Raw genomic sequence first — 20,424 nt, 5'->3', positions numbered from 1 at the left:
TCAAGTTGTATCCTTATGGTCTATCATTAAAATACTTACATTTTTTTAAGATACCAACGTAACAAGCGCGCATGCAGTTCACATGATGATAAGTGGTTACTGTAGTGTTCCCGACTCAACGTCGGGATAGTAGTATCACTTAAACCCCATTTGGCTCGCGGACGCACCAACACGCCCGTCCTCACCGACGGTCTAGCATGACTGCTCCCACACAGTCCGCTCTCATTTCGTGTTGTAAGCGCTCGAGACAAACTACCCACAAGGTGATACACTACAGACAAACGTGGGGTCAGTCACAGATACGTGAATACCAAATCATTACAAATATACAAATTCTACTGAATTTGTATATCTGTAATGATTTCATATTGTATGATATACATCGTAGAGACAGGTATGAATCGATCAAATTTTATCCTCAGAAGCAATATGGCTTCCAGGGACCCACGCAGGTATTTCTTTAGTTTTATTTAGTGTTCTATGTTTACTTACTATAAACAGGAAATATATTATTTAGCTTTGCGTAGTTTTAAAGTTATTATAGTGATAATAGGAATAAAATGATACCTTCAATGTAAATATTATGAAAAATATCTACTTCCCCTAATTGCGATGACAAACATTTTTTTATTTTTATTTACCGTTTGTACTTTAGTGCATTGACGAGGGGTTTCATAATTCCAAAATTAAAGAGGGAGTCTTTTGAAAGAAACTTTTTTAATCAAGGCTAATGAAAAGTATACGTGAACGTGGGCGTCTGTTTTTGCAAGCTCGACTTTACCGGTACACGAAAGGTAATGAAACTCTATAAAAATATTGTAACGTTTACTAGCTTTGCTGGCAGCTCCGTCCACGACTGTCGGTTCATATACTTTAGATCTTTTATTTACCTTACCATGTTCGTTTATAAGTATGGGAGGATCAAATCTTAAAATAAAATTTGAAGCTACGTGAAATTTTGCATACATATTTGGTTTACATAAAAATGCTTGACAATTTTAATGATGTTATTCTAAATCAATATATTCTATGATGATGCTCTAGGGCATGACGCAACATTGTCAACGCAGGGTATTTAGGCCTTACGACATGAATTAAGAGCCGTTGTGTTCTGTTTGACATACATTTACTCGTATATGACAAGTTTTAATTCATTAGGATACCAACGCATCTGTGGCTAATCTAGACTAGGTTACCAATCCTATTTGGGGCTAATTACAAACATTTGTGACACTAACCGCTTACTATCATATAGACTGAATGCTCGTTCTTAATACTATACATAAATAAAATATGATTATGTAAACGTAACATCTATATACATAGTTTGACTTAAACCTGATGTTTAACGTTAACTTGTATGTACGTATTATGTCCAATTCCGTTTCTTTGTACGGATTTTGGAACACCGCCTATAAGCCGAACTTGACTTGTAAGCGTGCGGCCCAATTTGCGTAAACAATAAACTTGGTCCTATACTTATATATAGGTACGCGAGTAGAATATTAAGCATATTCTGGGATATTACCGGCGTATAGAATAATACATTAAGGTACATACTAACTTATTAACATGTTATAGTGTACGGATGTTATATTTAGCCATCTTATTAGCGTGACGTCATCATCACTATCATCACGTCCTTTAAGATCTTTGACAATTACTTTCTAATACGCGTATAACATCATGGGCGTGTCTGGGATTCGAACCCTGAACCTTCAGTGTGAAGGCGAGAATTTTATAATATTAGGCTTTTCAAAACAATACCACTATTTTTAATGAAGATGTATTATTGTGTAATCATATATTTAGATCAGGACATTTTAATGATAAAATGCTCTTTTTGAAGCTTTATATAACGAAATCGTAATATAATTTATATTCGTAAAACAAATACCGTAAAGCACTTTCACCTAATACAACGAAATGCAATAACTAACGTTTTTGTCTTTTACGGCTACGAAAATGCGGGCGAATGACTTTTCCAATCGTTCCGTGCAAATTGCAATGGCGTGAGCTAACGTTGTGATTTTGTTTTGCAGACGGGCGATTCTCTCGAACCCGGACGTCATCGGGCACACTTCGATAAAGGCGTTATTCGAAAACGATTTCTGGGGAACACCGCTCATCGACCCCGGCTCGCACGGATCGTATAGGCCATTGTGCGTCGCTACATTTCGACTAAACTACGCTTTCAGTGGTTTTAAGCCGTGGAGTTATCATTTTGTGAACGTTATATTTCACTCTATTGCGACGACGCTCGTCGTCACGACGGCACGACGCCTCCTACCCTACAATTGTAAGACTATTGGATCTTTAGTCTCCGGACTAACATTTGCAGCACACCCTATCCATACCGAAGCTGTCGCTGGAGTAGTCGGACGAGCTGATTTAGTGGCGTGCAATTTCTTCCTCTTAAGTTTCCTACTCTATTCTGAGCACATTCGGCTAAGAAACGATAGCCAGAGAAGGCAATGCCGACATATCGTGAAGAACAACATTCTGCGCAGCCAATTACCGGCGAACGATCAAATTTTTCGTTTAAGTTGCCACGGACTGGTACAACAAATAGTGTTAAACTTTCGTAGGCTACTAAAAGCGGGTAAAGCCGGACCATTGAAAATTCTGAATGCTTGTGAAGTGGAATCCGGAACGGTGAAACCGAGTAAGTGTCAGTGCAACGGCAGTGCTAGTGAAGATGCCGGTGAACTTTTACAATGGATTACATTAGTGGGGACGCTTCTATTTGCCACCGCTGGCACTCTGTGCAAAGAGCCGGCCATAATGGTCGTGCCCCTTTGTATACTCTACGACTTTCTGAAGGACATTCGACAAGAGGAGCCTTATTCTAAGGTAAGATATATTAAATTCTTGATTTACTATTCACGTATGAAAAATATTTTGTATTTTTATTACATAAAAGAAGCATTGGCGTCGTAAAGTTATGAAAGATCGTATTCCAAGTCTTCGAGATTGAAGGGTTTTTGCTTCGAGCTGTGAGGCGGCCGGATAAATGGATATTGCTTCATATTCTGTGTAATACAGGCACTGTAATATTTCGACTTCGTATAACTTCATGAAATGTACAAGTATCGATGCACAAATTTATTATAGAAAGGCGAAGCGAGTATATACCTGCATTCTACATGATGGTAAGCGGCAACTTCCGCCCATGGCCACCTGTAATCAACCCTAGATAGGATAAAAGTTTTAACTGAGTTCGGGTAAAGATGCGTTGCTATCAATGAGAACTAAGTTAGAACGCCTTGTGAAAGTGTATTTTCCTTACAACCTTCAGACCAGAACACAGCTGTTATAATAATAGGTGATGTCTCTAAAGTTAAACCACGGAGGATTCTACCACCACTAAATTTAATGAATTGCAAAGTCGAGTTGCAACCAAGAACGATTCGGTGCAGGAAAATCTGTCCCAATCTAATCCACTAAACACTAACTAGTAATCCAATTCTCGTAATCCAATTCGTATCCCTTGAACGTCTTGATTGTTTTGAAGTCGTGGTCAGAAAGTTTGATCAGATGACTAATCGCGGAGTTCTTACAATTCGTACGAAAAGTAAGTTTAGCTTTAGGTATTCTGATACTAATTCGTTATAACAATGCTTGGTGAAAACGACCTTTTTTGGGATTTCTGTCTTTTAAGTAGGGAAACAGAAATGAAAAAGTTATGACAACAGTTTTTGAGTTACATAATTAGGTAGTCCATCTGTCATCGAGTTTAATATATTGTAATTACATCTAAAGTACCTTTACAGTACACTTTTACAGTAAGGATAAGTAAGACATATTAGTTTTAATATAGATATTTAAAATTTAATTACACGAAAATCTACTTATGTTAAGTGGCATACCCAAGGACATCTTAATCAATCCCAAGTACAATTTTAATCCTACCTGAGGTCGATCACAGGTACATAGATCGTAGATCTAAGGACTACATTGGGCAGTCTTTTGTAATACAGTCGTCACCTATCAAACATTGTATGTTACATTCTCTGAAAATGTATATTTCCTTTAAGATTATAAGTACCTATACTTCGCCCAGTAGTGGGGAAAACACGAGCTGTAATAGTATATTTTTTTTTATAATATAAGAGTAGCAGACGAGCATGCAGTCCACCTGATGGTAAGTAGCTACTGCCGCCCATGGACATCTATAATCAACCCCAGATAGGATTAGATATTCCTACCTGAGGTCGGCCACAGATGCGCCGCTACCCCTGAGGACTAAGCTGGAACGCCTCGGAAAAGTCTGTCTCCTTTACCACACCCTTCAAACCGGAACACAGCAGCGCCTAACACTGCTGTTATTAGGTAGAAATAGGTGTGGCGGTGGTGCCGCCGGAGTCGAACCACAAAGGGTTCTACCACCTTTAAACATCGCATAAATACACATTTTCTTCGTAGGGATCGAACTAGGAAAGTTATCGTGAGAGCGTATGATTCACTTATGCTAAACCTAGACAAACAAACCGATGGTACACGTTTACGCATAGTAATAATATTATCGGGCGTAATATGATTGAGCTGTTTATATAATAGACATGTAAAACTGTATGTAACAACTAGGTTTGTTTGTTTGGTTTCGCTCATATTCTAATTTTTAAAGGTAGAATAATTTCTACCTTATGCAATATACCTATTCTATTACAGCTCGTGTTTTCTCCACTACTGGGTAAAGTTTATGTTCGTATATTGTATCTTAAATATACATCTTAAAGAGAATATATTATGCTAATGTTCGATAGGTAACTAATATTACACAAAACTTCCCAACGTAGTCCTTAGATCTATGTACCTGTGATCGACCTCAGGTAGGACTAAAAGTGTACTTGGGATTGATGAAGATATGGCATGCCACTTAATATAAGAAGATTTGCATGTAATTTAATACTAAATGGTAAAGGTTTGAAGGTGGTAGAACCCTTTGTGGATCAACTCCACGGCACCACGCCTATTTTTGCTTGATAACAGCAGAGTTAAGCGCTGTTGTATGAAGAGGGTGGTAATGGAGACATTTATCAGAGGGGTTCCAACTTAGTCCCCAGGAGTAGCAACGTATCTCCGGCCAACCTAAAGTAGGAATCGAATCATATTTGTGGTTGTATATATATATCCATGGGCGTCAGTTGCCACTTATCATCAGGTAGACTACGAATACATTATTTTTGGGGGACCATAGACTCTCTAGTATTCTACAGTACGATCATTTAATACTAGTTTTTTAAGAGTTTAAGATTCAGTAATTTAATGCCACAGAGAAGCTCTTTTAATTTCCCTGTTCGTTGTAACTTTGATCCGTTTCAAATATTGACTTCAATAAGAGTAATTTCAAAATGACTTTTATTTAAGTCAATATTTGTAAAAATGTACGCCTCTAATTTTCTGAAGAGTTCCCCATCGCTAACATTTCAACTTTAAATGGAGTGGAAAATTCTGAATGGGATTTAGATAGCAGAATTTTGAAAACTCGACAGAAATTGGTTTGGACGTGATACTTTTTGGCGTATGGGATTGTATAGTATTGTTCAATGCAATTAATTCTCGCGGGATTAACTTCATTTTATTGCTTTTGTAAAAAAATGTGAAATAAACTTATTTTTGTTCTTTTACATTGATTACTATTTATTTCAATTTTATAGTATTTACTCTAAATGTCATCGCTAAAACATTATTGTCCCATTGCTGGTAAACTCTCAAAACGATAAGGATTAGGCTAATTCATTACAGATTTCACAAACCTTGGAGATTTTTTTTTTAAAACTCTCAGAGCTGCATGATTCATGATGTTTTCCTTCGCCGGTAGAGCAAGCGATAGGTAATTTGTAATATTCACTTAATTTTCAAAAATCAGCGGTGCGTGCCTTTTTTTTTCGCGGGGGAAACCTTCGAAAGGTACCCGGTGCCGTGGGAGCGACACAGAGATATATATAGATTGAGGGACTAGATTCCAACCACTAAGCTGATTACAAGAAATTGGTATGTAAAAATGTGAAATATGATAAATGATAATAACGATGTAACTTTTATTATTTAGGTACTATATTTCATGTCCCTTCTTAAATATATAAACATTTCCCATACTAATTCCTACATCCATTCCATCTAAAAACTACAAAGGAATTTCGTATTGTATTTTTACATACAATTTATCTTCATTTCGGTACTTACAGTAAGAGAGGTAATAAAAGAATCATTTAAAACAGTCCAGAGGGAGGTTTGTACGGCGGGATAATTAAATCTAATTTTCGGTCGTGGGCAGCCGTGTTCGGTCCTAGGTTAGATTTGCAGTCATTACTTGGAAGGCTCAGTAAATGAGTTAAATGTTAATTAAATATATACAATTGCTTGTAAGTTTGTTACTTATAAGGTTTAGGAAGTATTTATTAATTTCGCCATGACTTTTAAATAGCTTTTAGAATATTTTTGGTGGCATTTCTTGTATTAACGACTATCTAAATTTAGCCGTTTTAATTCATAATAATTATTTCACTGTTTTTATATCTAGTTATAGTCCGCGTAAAACTGCTAGTCCGGTCTATATATAGAAATGAATCGCGTCGTCATAGCAAATTGTATGACTACACCTGCTCGCAACAACTTCAGAGCGGCAACTAACAGTACCCTTATCATGAGTTTTCAAAACATCCCACAATTTTACGTTACGTTTCCTCAATCGATTATTCTGTTCCGTTTGCTTCAGTAGACTGAGTAAACGTAACAATAAGTAAGTGCTCAAGTATGTTTGTCTGCCTCACATGTTTGCAAAAAAGAGGGACAAAACATAAAGCGCTATTTTGTCAATTTAGACATTTAATGCTACCTTACTGACACTATAGTTCTGACGCTGATTGAAATTTGTATGGGTAAATACGTAAACAAATATCAAAACAGTCATATTTGTCAAAACGTAAAAACTCATGGTAAGGGTACAGTTTGGCGCGGACTATAACGTATTAAAATATATTTAGTTACATTGCAATCCGTAAGTCACATGTATTGAAGGTTCGTCTAAGTAATTGCTTGTATTTAAAATAATATACTCAAGAGATGTTTCACTCGAGTTCATTTGAGGGTAATGTATGACATCCAAAAATAGAAGTCTATGTTATTTTGTCTATTAATAAAGTCTTTATACGGTCTGTTCAGACATGAATAGCTGACTAAACGATATGAATTACTTGAAATAAAATAAGGTCATAGCAATTGTAACTGACAATAACATTTGTAAGTGCTTCCACAGGACTATACAAAAATCAAGGTATTTCGTTTTATTTCAAATATGAGTTGAGTCAATTGAGTTTACGAAATGATTACGCTATACCTAGATGATGGAGTTATTGGGTTGAAACCATATCTATAAAATTTACATACACAATAAAAAGGTTATTTGAAGGCATATTTTAAAATCTAAATCATAAATTTTCATTAATATATTACTCTCAAGTAGGTTTTTCCGCTTGGATAACTTTCAACTCCCCAAATTGGGTATTTGGCCGGGAAAATATTCGTAACAAAATAAACGTATTTATGAAGATTAGAAAACCTTATACGGAACGTTATCTTAGGATTAATTGGCTTATGAATAATGTTATGATTTCATCCAACCAAAATTTTTGAATTATTCATTGATGTAAAACCACTGTAATTCTATAACGTAAATGGCTTTTGCCTTATTCATTCAAAATAAGCAAAACATAACGCCTACAAATACCGAGCGTTGAAAAAACGAAATTGAGTAATATTTTACGCAGATTTGTTTTCTACAGGACCTAATTTTGATAAACTCTAGGTTTATGTTTTGTGAATAATACAGTAGGTGTCTTTATACATTTTTCTTAACAAAAAGTAATTTTTCGGCTCTGATGGATGGCTTTAGCAAAATTTAAACGTTATATTTTTCTAAAACAGAATACGGGATTCCATTATTCAATTTTGGATAGGACGATATTCAAGTTCCGCTGATTAGTAGATTTGGGGGTTTGAAAGGGACTAACTAAGTATTCAGTGCGAAGGCAACAGTTGTTATACAAAAGGGTTTTTGAAGCACATCTGTAAGTTAAGCGTAGTTTAGAGAATGTTCTTATTTTATATTGTGAGGATACTTATGATTTAAAATGTAATAACATTGTATATCATAAGTATCCTCAGAATAGAAATAGAAGTAGAAATTTAGAATACTTTTTACTAAACACGAATTATTTATGATGATGATTCTTTCACCCTCATATGTCACACATATATCATATAAGTAGAAATATTACAAGAGGAACCTTTCTGTTCCAATTAATTATTAATTGATTTCTTGTAACGTCATTCCTTATAAATAGATCAATTAATATTAAATGGATCATGAAATGTATAATAAACGATTATTCTCAGGATTAAGAAATAAACATTGCTACTGACTGTACGTATGTAGACTGTAGGTACTTCTATGTGTAGCCAAAATAAATAGGTAGATTTTTTATTTACTTTCCACATTATTTTCTTATTGGTACTAGCCCGAAAAAATTGAAGAGATGAAAAATATTCCCTTAATACGAAACTATTAAATGAAATATATATTTTTCATAATAAAACACGTTTATAACTTTTGTTTTATAGTCCCAGCAAAAATCCTCGGTATGAAAACAGAGGCAGTACAATGTTTATGAATATAAATATCGGAGTTTCTCGTAGGTATTGTAAAAAACTTAGTTATAGGCTCAGCGTTTCCCAACCTTTTTCAGTCCACGGACCCTTAGGAAATCAAGCACATTTTTCACGGACCCCCTTAATAAAATGAAGAGCAAAAAAAAAAAAACAACCCCCGCCAAAACATAATTTGAAAGACCAATTTATGTATTTTGTTTTTGTTTTTTTTTTTAGATTTATAATAGTGTTATACATCATTGGATGCATCTTTTTTAATTTTTTAAAATACCGTGTGCTCATCACGTTTTTCTAATAAAACTGGTTTGCTGATTTTTCGTTTAGCGACTGTTTTGCATTTAATGAGCGATTTATGTATGGTCCGGAGATGACACCGCGGACCCCCTTACATATACTCGCGAACCCCCAGGGGTCCGCGGACCACAGGTTGGGAAACGCGGTTATAGGCTATGAAAATTTGGTACGACGTGGCGCGAAAATTAAATATTAGTTACTGCTGAGTTATTGCGCGTGGCCCTCGGCAATGGGTGTTTTTAGTATCTAAACTTCATTATGTATCGAATTTCCTGTAGGAAAATTTTACTACTGTTTCATTACAATGAGCTGATCCCAGCCCTGTACCCTTACCAGGAGTTTTTACGTTTCGACAAATATGACTGTTTTGGTATTTGTTTACGTATTTGCCCATACAAATTCCAATCAGCGCCCCTAGATTGTGTCAGAACTAGGAAATCGTATTGGCACGTACGTAAACAAATACCAAAACAGTCATATTTGTCGAAACGTCAAATCTCCTGGTAAGGGTACTGTATCTAAAAAAACAAATACAGGTCTGTGGAGCTGATATTGTGAGTATAAGATAGTGATACGCATCTCATTTCGAATAATAGTTTAAAAAAACTAAAAAAATACACTTTTTATAGAAAATCCAACTAAAAAATAGAAAATATTTTTTTTTAAATTTGAATTAAGAATAGTGTAAATAAGGTAAAAATATTATTTATTGTAAAAAAAGCGTGGAAATCTTGTTAAAGGAAGGTGCAGATGTTGAAGTGCTGAATGAATAAGGATGATGAGACACCGCTTCATGATGCTATTAACAACGAACGCGTCGAAGTTGAGGTCAGGTCAGATCAGGTTAGGTTAGGTGATCGGCGCGCCTGGTAGATTCCTTTATTGGTCTTAACGCAGACCTTCCGGGTCTCAGGAAAACAAAAATCGCTGATCCTGATTATCCTAGTAAGGATAACGGGTCAGAATGTTTAAAATATTGAATTGTCATCGGTCCTTAATAAGTATGCCAAATTTCAAGTTAATCCGACGTTTTGAAGGGGGTTAAAATCATGTTCAAAGATTCCGTTACATACTAACATACTAACATACCAACATACCAACATACATACGTCTGAAGCTAATAAAAGCGTATTAAAAATAGCTAGAAATCTAACGCAGATTTCTTTAGTAGTTGATTTTTTTTAAATAATAGTTAAATAAAAGAGCCAATTGTGATTTAAAAACCATTATAGTAATTTTCAAGTTTTGAAATCTTAAACACGTAAAATATTGAATTATAATAACGTTATATGTGTTCTTTATTTTTAGGGCTACGTAGCCGAATGTTAGAACCAATTACGGAATTCTCCAGTTTGTGGTCCGATATGCTCTCACTCATTTTATACAGTACTAGTTTCACATATTTAAAAAAACTACGGCCTTAAAAGTACATCAGGGTTCTAGTTATACAACCCTGAAAGAAATAAATATAATAGAAAGCTAGTAAAACAATATTAGTACCCCAAAGCGTAAGCCTTGTTTTTGGTTAACCTTGTTATTACTCTAACATCAACAATTATTAAAGTTATTATCTCGCACATTTAACCTCATAGAGACCAATACAATACAGAAAACGTCGCTGTAGTAGCGTTTTATTGGGGCCCTCGCATTTTATGCGATCTCATGCTATAAAGTGATAAAACAGTTAGCTAGCACGCCGTTGCCGACTGCCTCGGATATATTGAAGCGAACAAATAAAAGAACCATTAAACACAAACTTGCCAACGTTTTTTCTCTTTTTAGCGGCTTATTTATACAACGTCGTCAAGCCGTTACTGTTCTACTGCTGGGCTTGGGTCTCCTCTCAGAGTAAGAGTAAGAGGGTGTAGATCGTAGCCCCCGCGCTGCCCAAGTGCGGATTGGTAGACTTCACAAATCTATGAGGGCTTTATTTTTAAGGAACTCTCAGGTGTTTAGGTTTCTAAACATGTTTTACTTCACAGTTTAAGCAAGTGATAATTAATGTCTAGTGTGCACCTGTAAGTTTGAAAAATCAGAGGTGCTTGTCTGGGTTTCGAACCTCGGACCCTCCCGATTGAGAGGCCGAGTCTTTAACCATCTATCGCTATCGCAAAACATGTTCCATAAACAGTATAAGTGTAACAAAGAGAATGTGCGTCAAAGCCAAAAAGGCAATAATAGATGTATCGTGATTTCATTTTTTCGCAAAATATTCCGAAAATCTCTATTCAGCTTTTATTCTACGTCTGTTGAATAGAAAATAACATCAGTTGACGTTTTTATATTCGCGCACAAAACAGCAATGCCCATTGTCTTTTTCGTTTTAAAACGAAAACAAGCATTAGCGAAACTTTTTTCATATCTGTTTCACAAAATTCTAAAAATCCTTTTTGTAAAACGTATTACTTACGCGGCGTTTTAGTTAAATAGAATAAAGCACTTATTCAAAGAGTAATATAACTGGAATGGAAAGAGGTCCCTTTTATACGCATCTAATTATCATGATATGCTTTTTCAACGGGCGGAATAACTTGTACCTTACCCAAATGAATATCGATTCGCGAGCCCCCGGCTCATTTACCCTGCATAAAATTAGTATCAGAACCTTTCGCGGATAGCGAGCAATATTACTCCGATCTTGAGGACAGAGCAATTTTCAGTAGCTCTCAACATTAAATTAACATTTGGGCTTTTTCTCGTTTCACTTGCCCTCCGTTCTTTGCCGTCCCGAACCCAGTATATTTCAGCGGTCGCGTAATTTGTGGCTCGTAAATGTTCTGAAATTGGTCATCCCTTTGGTTGAGGTGAATTTATGGCCTCCTCGGTCGGCCTGTCGAAAGGGGAATTAATAAGACCCCCTCTAATGGTGAAACGTACCCTTACCATCAATTTGAATGTCCCAAGATTGGCGTGGACCAGCGAAACGAGCATCTGGACATGAAATATCTCACTTATAGATTCTTTCTCATTTTATCGTAGCCAATAAATTGGATTCTCCAAAATTGCCTCTTTTTATTACCGTTAAAGACATCATCTTGAAATTGATTGACGTCTCCAAATTGAATACGTTTACGCATATTCCTTACATTGATCGAATTTCTAATTTCGTTATACCTACCATTCGTCTTGCGTTCACTCCCAACGAACATCTTAGCTTTTATTTAATGGTTTCAAATGTCTTTAGGCTGTAATATGAATGGCTTACATTACGATAATTACGTTACTTGTTTTGCAAACGTGTTTTGGTGTAATGATTAGGTTATTATATTAAGGCGTAGCTACAAGTACAAGGTTAAATAGATATTAGGTTCTTCATATCTTGTCCCTGTAGTTCCGGGACTAGAATAGGGCTACGGTAACTCCTGCTTGTCGTAAGAGGCGACTAAAAGGGGGCTTCCGGGGTTGCGGGCGGCAAGAGTGGGAGCTCTAGCCGTCCAGTAAGCGATCCCGGGAAGGACGGCGGTATGTGTGGTCGCATAGCGTCGTGTACACCAAATGGTGCGGGAGGAGCGAAAACTGCTCCCCCAGGGCAGAGCCCGATCGGGGCATCGCGCTTGGAGGACTCCGGTTGCGTTCCGTCGGAGATCCCGGAGTTCTCCAACAAGCGTTGAAGACGGACACCGGGGGGGTTTTAGTGCGGTAAGAATCCCACATAACCCGGCGTCGCTCCCACGTCGTCGGGTACCTTTTGAAGGTTTCCCCCTCGTTAAGAAAAAAAAAAAAAAAATGGTTCTTCATATCTATATTTTAAAACCTTTTCAATATTTCGAAGGAAAGCTGATTAAAAAGGTTTACTAGACAAGATAAAAACGAATAGATCTTTAGATATTTTTAAATAAAACTTTCATAGATATAAATCATTTGGCTGAAATAAAATAGATGTTTTGGATAAACCTTTCATATATATAAAATATTTGGCTTTAACGAAAACATAGTTTTTAAACAGATATTGCTGTTTCAGTAACCGTTTTAAAAACATTTTTATTACATAATCTAGTAAATGAGCTTAGGATAAAAAGTTACTAGATAACCTTTTGGTTCAACTCTGGTGGCTCCGCCGCCAAAAAGCAGTGTAATACGGATCGGGGCGTTACTTAGTCCTTAGGGGTAGCAAAGCATCTGTGTCTAATATCAGTTAGGACTTAAATCTTATCCGGGATTGGTTACCAATAAGAACATGGGCGATAGCAGTTACATACCATTAGGTGGACTGCATTCTTGTTTGCTTGCTCCATATTATGAAACACAGAAATATTTTTTTAACAAGAAAAAATTATCCAAATATTCAAAATATGTTTACATTCGAATTTTATATAGTTGTGACCTTTGCGATCAGAAATGTTTATCTGTCCTTGAAATGTCTTTGACTAAAAATAATACAAAGAACTTAAGTTTTTAGGAATAATATAAAAATGCTGTAAGAAAAGTCCTTACCCTCATAATTTCTAAAAACTTTTTCTAAAGAAATAGAAATAAACACGGAATTTTCTTTTAGTTGTTTTTCAAAACAACAGATAAACATAATATTTATGGATACTTTATTTTTTGCTAGGTATTGTTGCAAACTAGGCTACGATAAAGCGCTCAAAAATATAACTCTACGTTAAAATCTGGTTGTCTTTGTGTACATAAACCCATTTGTCTTGAAATCCAAGACTTGGCTATTTCGATACATTTATTATGTGGTACAAAAATATATTTTAAGTTTTATAAAAGGCCACAAGCCATGTATATACACTATTCTATGTGACTTCGGAGTTCGCTGATCTATCCAACACTGTAGCGGTGATAAAATAACTTAATATTAAAATGGGTAGTACTTTTTATACTAAGAGTTAATAATAATATTATGTACTGTATTCTCCTGAAGTACATGTCTATCTTTAGCGTATGTATATTATATATTATGTCTATTAGATTAAGTGTTGGGAACCGTAAAAACTCTACAAATAAATTATATCTCTGTCATGCAATGCCTCCACAGATATACTCGTACAATGACATATCAGAGTGTAATATTACATACACGGCGTCGACTGGTTTTATGACAATATTATGTGTAAGTGATTATGAATTATGTTAAACCAATAATTCAATACAATACAACTCTGGTCAAATTTTTACCCAGCTTAGTCCTCAGGGGTAGCGGCGCATCTGTGGTCGCCCTTAGGTAGAACTATCTAATCCTATCTGGGGTTGATTACATATATCCATGGGCGGTTATAGCCACTTACCATCAGATAGACTGCATGCTCGTCTGCTACTCCTAAATTATAAAACAAAAAAAAATAAGATAATAGTAATGGCACAGATAAAACAATTTCCACAGATAATTTCAGCGTCCAAGAGGACAAACAAATCTGGTTGTAAATAACATCGCTCGAACGCCTCCTTGTCTTGAGGAAAGAATAATGGTATTTTCTATTTCGTTAGCCCGCTATGTATAGTTACGTTCGGCCGGATGGCTGCCAGCTGCCGCCCGTTGCCAGTGTCCTCGCTAACGTGGATATAAAGTGCTTGGAACTGACTGATGTTTAATATATTTTACCATGATTTTGATAAAAGTTACTTTTTCAGTTAGTGTACTAACTACAAATATATACAAACTAAATAAATAATGGAAACAAAATAGGCGAAAAAAAAAACAAATACCATATTGATATTTTGATAAAGTTTGTTATATTGTTTTTAGTAGTATATAGTAATCTGGAAGCGTAAGTACCTATAAATGTAGCCACTCTGCATATAGCAAATGAGTTGATGCTTACTAAAAATATATGTCGTAGTTATACGTCGCTATGACACGAATATAGTATAGGATAGTATAGTATAGTTATAGGATTCATCATTACTATTTTATTGACTGAGTCTTTACAATTATACTTTATTTTAGGAACTTACAATTAAAGCTTATATTAAGAAACATTAATTACAGAAACGTTATTGGAAATAAGCATTGTAAAGCCGTTCAAACAAGCGTAAGAACCGTAAGATGTATAATAGAAAAAGCAAGTGCACTTGAAGAAGTAGAAAAACCATTCTACCCATGATAGGTTACTAGAAGTGTTCACAATTTATGTCGTCTGACGTCACTGCTTCCGAGAGTTTCCTTTGTGCTTCCAAAACGGAATACCGAGTAATGTACGGTCATATGTGTTGTTGTTTGGAGTATGCAACTTTTAGAGTATCTTAAACCCGAGTGTTCCAGATGGTTATTTTCTTCTTCCGTTGTAGCATACGATTTGTGTATTGTACATCAACGTGACGTTTTTGTCTTGGCAAGTTTTAAGTCTTGATTTTAAGGATTCGATATTACGAGCTCCGGAATAGTCGAAATTTTTTATGAGTTTTGTACTACAAATACTGCTAACTACTAAGAATACTAAAAGCAGATAACCTTGTGGGTGAAATTCAGCGTCTCGATTAAAAGGTCCGTGGTTTTAATCCCAGGCTCCTAATTTTTAAAACTAATGTGAGTATTATAAATTATTAATTACTTGCTTTAACGGTGAAGAAAAACATCGTGAGGGACCCTGCATATCTCTGAAAGATCATTAAAAAGTCTCAATAGTATGAGAAGTCTACCAATACGCACTTGGCCAGCGCGGTGGACTGTAGCCTAATACTTCACATTCTGACCGAGACACGTGTCCAGCAGTAACTCAGTAAGACGTTTTAAGAATAGTTTATAATTACGAAACTAAACAGAAGTCAATTAAGAAGTTAGAACAGAATTACAGGGCCTCTTCCATTTCATAGCCATTGTACGATAGTGGCTCGTAAATCAAAGAGTCGTGAAGTCACCCCCCACTTTCATATTTTCTCACCCTAACAACGTCGTATAATGGCTATTGACCAGATTTATTGACTTTTATGTCGTATTTTCATCTTTATGTGGCGTTAGAATTGGTTCTACATTAGAAGCAGCGAAATGTGTAAAAGCACTACATTTTGATTATCAGAATTACCCACTGATGTGATCTTTTATTGCGTTTTGTATTGATAAATGATGACGTATTGGATTTTGCGCGTTATGTCTTTAAGCTTCCGCTAGTAAGCCTAAATTACCTCAAATTAGATTGATTGAAGTAAGAAAGAAAAAGTTTTAGCATTTTCATCAAGAAATAAAAATTGTTAAGCATAATCTCCCATTTTATGGTAGTAAGACTTTTTTTTTATAAAAACAAAGTGAGCAAAAAAGAATCAATTTTAGGTTTTAATTGTTAATGCGCACCCATTTTGACCCCACCGTTATAAAATAAAAGGCCGTGGATTTACCAGATGAACTTAGACCTTATAGATTTTAGTTACCACTTAACATCAGGTAGTTATATCATTTACGTTTGATGTCTTTAAAACAAAAGACGATCTCTGATAAAGTTTATAGCTTAATTTGGGATAAGTACCGAAAAATATTCTACGGATAAATTATTTATTAGAATGGATTCGTGGTAAAGTCGATCGATCATCACATGTTAAAAGCAAACTCTTCACATGGCTATAATAAATTGATTGATTACAATTTATATAGCTTCATGAATTTAAAACTTGTTTATCGATAACCTTCAGGTATGATGTGATCAATAACTCCAGTGTCGGTGCGATGGAAAATATTTTCAGAAATTATTTTGATTTCTTATTCAAAATTGATATTACTCGTACATAGTGTAATGGACCGATGCTCTTCTTACTATTCATGATTCATTAAAGTTGCCTTTGTGATAGGTAGGTAGGTACTCAGATATAGATCTGTGTCAGATAGAAGTTACACAAGGTGTATCAGACATTAATGTCACTATGACTAGTATCATATGTTTGTTTAAGTAGGTAAGTCAAATAATAATATTGGAACAAAGACTAAGTAGTCTTTGATCCAATATTATTTGTATACCCGTATGCAATTGAATGTCGAATATTATTATTATAATATATCATATCATTTTGATTGGTTCATGTGCCGAATAATCAATTCGCAAACTGTGTACCATTCTCAGAAGTCACTCGCACTTCGCATAATTATGTACACGATCATCATCCATATCGTACATTGTTTTTAATAAACATCATAGATTAGTCAAGATACTTCGCCGCCTTGAAATTGAATGAAGCCACAAACGGCTTATTAGTAAGTTCTTTTTTTGAATTCTTGACAAATAAAAACATATTTAGAGAAAAATTACGAATAAATAACTAATACTGCGTAATTTACATAATAAATAAATAATTATTTCAAATATTTTAGGGACATTTTATCACGGAGACATGGCAAAACTTTTTTACGCAACTATTTCAATTCTCAAACCTGGGTACATTTTCTTGTTAGGACTGAGTAATCTTTACTAATCTATGTATTATAAACATATTCAATATTTTTTCAAAACAACTAAACACATTGTAAAGTAGCTTATAAAGGGTATATCAGAGCAAATGAGCGCACCCGTTCACTGGATCTAAGTACCACAAAACACTTTAATATTTTGTACAGTTGTATGCTCACGTACGCTCTATTCAGAAGGGAGAAACTGGCGTGAGCAATCACAAAAGAGCGGAAACGAGCAGCGTAGAGACACTGCCGTTAATAAACGTCCTTCCTCGATGTCGTGCGCCATCGGCCTTTCAAACACTCATATTTTTGTTCCATTCGAAAATAGATGCCGACTTGGACTCGATTGAAAAACTTCGAGTGTCTTTTATGAGTATTTTTGAGCGTGGTCTTATTGAGCGTACGCTGCAATCTATTTTTGAGGGATTCGGAAATTTAAAGTAAGTTGTAAGTCGGAAATAAATGTAAATTTAGGTGTAATTTGTAATGACCCCGTGTAAAGTCTTCGGTTGAGTCAAAAGGTATTTACAATTTAAGGATAAACTTATAATAAAACATGTTGAAATTGTTTTTTGTTTAGCTTAAGAAGTAAATCATATTCGTTCATAACGAAATATCTATTCAATATTCATGTAAGAAACCTATATAAAAATGTAAAGTACGTTAGCCTTGACTCTACTTTTCTCTCATAACAGTCGTATTTTATCCAAAGAAGGTATATCTGAGTAAATATTAAGTTTGTTCGTGTAAGCGAACTCTTAGAAGTGAGGAATAAAAGGATTTTCATAGACAACGGCACTCAAATAAAAGGGCTCGAAAAAATAAGAAAGAAACAAAAATATTCAAAATAGATACTATAGCAGCACCATAGTTTAGTAAAGATTACTCACTCCTAATATAACAATAAAATGTAACAAATTTTGACAATTGAAATTGTCACTGTCGACTATTTTCGTGTTTGAAAAATATTAAAAAAATGTAGTTTTTAGAGCATTTACGAATGAAACGATATTTCTCCGCACTTTTTCTTCGATTTCGTGTTGCAAAAACCACATAACTGCACATGTCGGAATTGTTCCGCGTAAATTACACCATGCTAGCCATTTACTGGCTTCCTTCAATTATAAGGCGGTGAGATATCTATACTTACGAGTATCTATGAGCGGCACAGAATATACATCTTGTTCCAATTTTATTAATATTTTTACTTATTACACATGTCAATCGAAGATTATAAGGGCCCTTTTTTGTTAAAAATGGCTATATTATGTGACCGGCGTACAATATAGGTAATAAAATATAATAATGGCGTAACCGGACTTTCTTACGATTTACTACTTTACACAAATCATTCAGGGCCGCGACCAGACAAATTGGGTGGGTAAAGCCTGATATAGTGTGGTTGGCGTAGATTGATTGGAATGAAATTGAAGCACGGGCTGATGTACACAATTTGCCGGTCAATTCATTAAATGTTAGGTGAAGTAATAATTGAGTCTGTATTAGAAATAATGTCGTTCATAATAAAAATAGTTTCTTAGTAGGTGATTTTCTTGTAACTTGGTGGTTTTCGTTTACATTTGAGTCAGCTTATTACCGCGGAAATATTTAGTGTTTTTGCGCAATAATTTAAAATCTTGTATTGAGGTATGGTCTGCATATGAAGTTCAAATGGAAATCTGTTATAAGAAATTTAATTAAATGTAGTTATTCATCCCTTTTTTAATCGAACAAACAACAACGTCGCTACATAACTTGTTTCTTGTAAAGAAACTGAAAAGATTGAGCTCCACTGGCTCACAGTGAATTCACAAACGAAATCGACAGATGAATCCTGTTCGGATCCGCGCGAACTTGTCAATACAAGAAGCCGGTGAATTTACGGCAGTCTGAAACAAAGTACAGTGTAAACTTTTCTTGTACTCCTACCGCTATAAGACGCAGCCGGCTTTATTTCTTCCATTAGTACGAAGAACCTGCCTGGGAATAACTTTATTTATTAGTTTATTTACCCTCTTTTATACAATAGATGTTTTAACGAGCGTACAGTCTACCTATAGGGCTATGGTAACGGACATATGTCATCAAATCCATATAGGACAATACGCATGTCTAAAATTGGTCATATGGAATCCATGCAGATTAAATTAGACTGTCATTTGTAAATATACCTAATTGTTCTTTACCCAACTCTTTAAATGAGAGCGTAGCAGAGTTACACTGCTATTTTCTGCAATAAGACAGGAGTATTTTTCCACGTAGCGTCTTGTCGCTTAAGACTTTAAAGTTCTCGTAAATTCTAAGGTGCAACTAAAATTTTGAAGTATAATATTTTTTTAATACTAAGAAACCGGAGCATAAGTATTGCTACTCAGTTATAAGAAAAGTTTCTATTCTTTACTGACACGTGGAAAAACCCCTCATACTAACCCCACAGTAAAAGTTTTAACCACAAAGGTTAAAACAGAAGCTGCCTTAACACTGAATAATTTGTTTCTGTTAATTCATTTTGGTAGGTACGTAATACTCTGTATTTTTATTAGAAGAAGTTAGGTAAAGATATTTACGTTTATTTTATAAAATGATCCTGTTTTCGTTTAAAATTATTTAATATTCATTCACTTAATTAATATGAACTTCGGAAAGTATAATGATGCGGTTTGCCGACACTACTTTATAACTAACTGCTGTTAAAATGTTAATCGTTATAAGCATATGGTGTTCTGAAACTAAATTATGGTTATAATCGGGTAATATACTTTTGCAAGCTTTATGTTATAACATAAAATTTTATGAGGATCTATTTTATAAATATGGTATTTTCACTATAAAGGGATGTGATTACTTGTGTTTTTTTTAGTTACGGTATTATTTTCATACATGAGGACTTACAATGATGAACATCCTAGTAAGCCTTAAATACATCTATGTTTTTTTAAAGTTTAATTTATCCATTTATATCCTTTTGCAAAGGGATATCTCCCGTCGAGCTTATTTATTTCTGAATGTTCGAAAATGGTTTAGATATATTTTAAACTGTTTATATACCTACCTACTTTGTATGTAATCTTATCAGTCGCCATCTTGAACACTAACGGAAAACATCCCAAAATTGTATTCGTACTTCCATTTTA

General features: G+C 34.8%; 1 protein-coding gene across 1 annotated transcript in view; it reads left to right on the top strand.

Moving 5' to 3' along the window:
* Tmtc2 (Transmembrane O-mannosyltransferase targeting cadherins 2) overlaps nucleotides 1–20,424 on the top strand; it is a 164,870-nt gene that overhangs the window by 34,197 nt on the left and 110,249 nt on the right. The window contains exon 3 of the mRNA XM_073082629.1: nucleotides 2,043–2,853. Within this exon, the coding sequence (XP_072938730.1) occupies nucleotides 2,043–2,853 (811 nt within the window). The remainder of the gene's footprint in view (nucleotides 1–2,042; nucleotides 2,854–20,424) is intronic.

This window comes from Epargyreus clarus, unplaced genomic scaffold (assembly GCF_041222505.1).
Source record: "Epargyreus clarus isolate Ecla_fem2 unplaced genomic scaffold, WU_Ecla_fem_2.2 ptg000018l, whole genome shotgun sequence".
NCBI classification, from domain to species: domain Eukaryota; kingdom Metazoa; phylum Arthropoda; class Insecta; order Lepidoptera; family Hesperiidae; genus Epargyreus; species Epargyreus clarus.
The sequence above is the reverse complement of the archived record's forward strand: the minus strand, read 5'-3'. Positions and strand labels throughout refer to the sequence as shown.